This window comes from Myotis brandtii, unplaced genomic scaffold (assembly GCF_000412655.1).
Source record: "Myotis brandtii unplaced genomic scaffold, ASM41265v1 scaffold2603, whole genome shotgun sequence".
NCBI lineage: Eukaryota > Metazoa > Chordata > Mammalia > Chiroptera > Vespertilionidae > Myotis > Myotis brandtii.
The window spans coordinates 33,773-36,231 of NW_005359896.1; the positions used below are offsets into that span (position 1 = coordinate 33,773).

The 2,459-nt window shown below is 52.3% G+C and overlaps 1 protein-coding gene across 1 annotated transcript in view; it reads right to left on the minus strand.

Annotated features, from left to right (window-relative positions):
* Positions 1 to 1,702: 1,702 nt before the first annotated feature.
* Positions 1,703 to 2,459, minus strand: part of LOC102240835 (mammaglobin-B) — a 2,292-nt gene continuing 1,535 nt past the window's right edge. The window contains exon 3 of the mRNA XM_014541117.1: positions 1,703 to 1,862. Coding sequence (XP_014396603.1) covers positions 1,824 to 1,862 — 39 coding nt within the window. The 3' untranslated portion in view covers positions 1,703 to 1,823. The remainder of the gene's footprint in view (positions 1,863 to 2,459) is intronic.

Here is a 2,459-nt window from a genome sequence, read left to right on the forward strand (position 1 = left end):
TTTTTTCTTTCTTCCTGAGTGAACCATGATATTTTGTATCTTCCAAAAAATTTGTGCTCATTTCTTCTACAATAAAATTTATTGCCATCGTTGTTCCTAATATTTGTAGAGTCTGTAGTGGTTTTACCTCCATCGTTCTTGGCATTGGTCATTTCTTTCTCTCTATCCTATTCAGTCTAGACAGGTGTGTGAATTGTTTTTGAGCTTCTCAAAGAACCAGCTTTCAGGTTAAATGTTTTCTATTACTTTTTTCCAATGTTATTGATCTCTGCCCTACCTTTGTTATTTCCCTTCTTCTGCTTATACTTTTATTAGAGGCCCGGTCATGAATTCATGCACAGGTGGGGTCCTGATGGGGGGAGGGAAGGCTGGAGGTTTGCAGGCCAGCCCCGCCCCCAATCGGGGTGTGGGTGGCCAACCCATGGCAAGTCCAGCAGTGGGAGGATGGGTGGAGGGACCCCACAGACACTGACTCTGTTAGCACCTTGGCCTTGGACTTCCCAGTCTCAGTAAATGTCTGCTTCAGCCACCTGGTCTATGTACCTCCTGAGGCGGCCTGAGCACACTAGGACAGTATGTACAGTCTGTATCCACTCAGAACTCTGTGTTTATCACGCTTAGATGTGTAAAAATATAGAGTTTTCATCTGAGGTACCATTTACCTTCAACTCAGCAACTTTCACAATGCAGGGCCTTCAGGGCTCCATCACAATGTCCACACCAACTGCGAAGGGACAGACGCCTCTGCAAATGGCCAGGGTCAAGCAGGAGCAAAGGGCACTTCCCAAAGGTCTCAGGGCCCCAGGACTGCAAGGCCCAGTTCTCACTAAAGAACTGTGTGCATGTGAGTGAGTGTGTGTGCATGTGTGTGTGTGCACGAGTGTGTGAATGTGCATGTGTGTGCGCGTGCATATATGTGTGCATGTGTGTGTGTGCATGTGTGTTGTGTAAGCTATAAGCCAGTGATGGCGAACCTATGACACACGTGTCAGAGGTGACACTCAAACTCATTTTTTTGGTTGATTTTTCTTTGTTAAATGGCATTTGAATATATAAAATAAATATCAAAAATATAAGTCTTTGTTTTACTATGGTTGCAAATATCAAAAAATTTCTATATGTGACACGGCACCAGAGTTAAGTTAGGGTTTTTCAAAATGCTGACACGCCGAGCTCAAAAGGTTCGCCATCACTGCTATAAGCTGTGGGTGTGGGGAAAGGGTCCTTTGCCTGGGCCTAGTGGTGTCAGGGCCCAAGGGATGTTCTAAAGAAGTGGGAGGTCATTCAAGGCAGGATGCAGCCCTGCACTGCCCGAGTCCCCTCTCTCACTGCTCTGCTACCTGCCTGCACATCGGGTCAGGGAGAGAGAGCACCCAGAGGGGAGCCCGGCCCTGGGGAGAGGGCACAGCGTGGACGTGAGGACATGGGTGGGTCCTGGAGTCTGAGCGCCTGAGCTCGGCCCAGAGGGCCCGGTGGGGAGGGGGTGGAGGAGGACACCTTCCCAGGGATAGGCTTCTGTTGGGCTTCGATGGTCAGGGGCAGAGCACCCTGCAGCTCCCATGTCTCAGCCCTGAGTTCTGTACTGAACGTCCCCGTCCCAGCTGTGAGCAGCTCAGTGAGGGGCGTCTCCTAAGGTCCCCATTTGGGTCAGTAACCAAAGAGAGCCTTGGTGTTGCAGGCGCTTTATTGATGAACATGTGGGGGAGGTTTCAACAATTGTCTTGCAGTTTCAGGATCAAAAGGCACAGAGGGGAGCTAAGCTGTGGTTCTGCGATGGAGAGTCGCTGTCGGGCCATCTGTCGTCGGAGGAAAGGTCCTGTGGGTCAGTAGGAGGCACACGGCGCGCTGTCGTATATTTTGTCCTGGAAACAGACAGAGAAGCACTCACACCCCCTCTCCCACAGAGGCCGTCCTGGAGCACAGACGTGGCCTCTCCTTGTTTCCCGGCTGTGTCCGCACCCACGGAGAGAAGCGGGCTGGGTTCAGCCAGAATTCTCTCCTTGTTGTGTCGCTCAGGATGCACGGCCTGATGCCAAGAATGCGCAGCTTCCAGACCCGGTCCCGCCGGGGCCCTGGGAGCCTTTCCCTGCGCATTTCCTCTGCTTTGAAAGAGGCCTCCCATGCACCTGCAGTGCTGCCACTTCGGGTCTCAGCCCAGCAGGAGCTTGTGTGCATCTGGGGGCTGTGGGCCTGCCCCCTGAGCCTGGCACGTGCTTGTGACCACAGAACTGAGGAGACGCGCACTCGAGGGGTTTGTCTGACCGATGTTTGCAAAGAGAAAGGCTATCACCTGCCATTGAAGGGGCTGCTCATGGCTTCAGGTGTGACTATGGTCAATGCCTGTCCCATAAATAGGACCCTTTCACCCTTTTAAATGGACAGTTTAGTCGTGTTAAGGTCCCAACCTCCAGGGCCTTCTCCTCTCGCTCAAGTGCAGCCCCGGGCCCTGAACGTCTCCC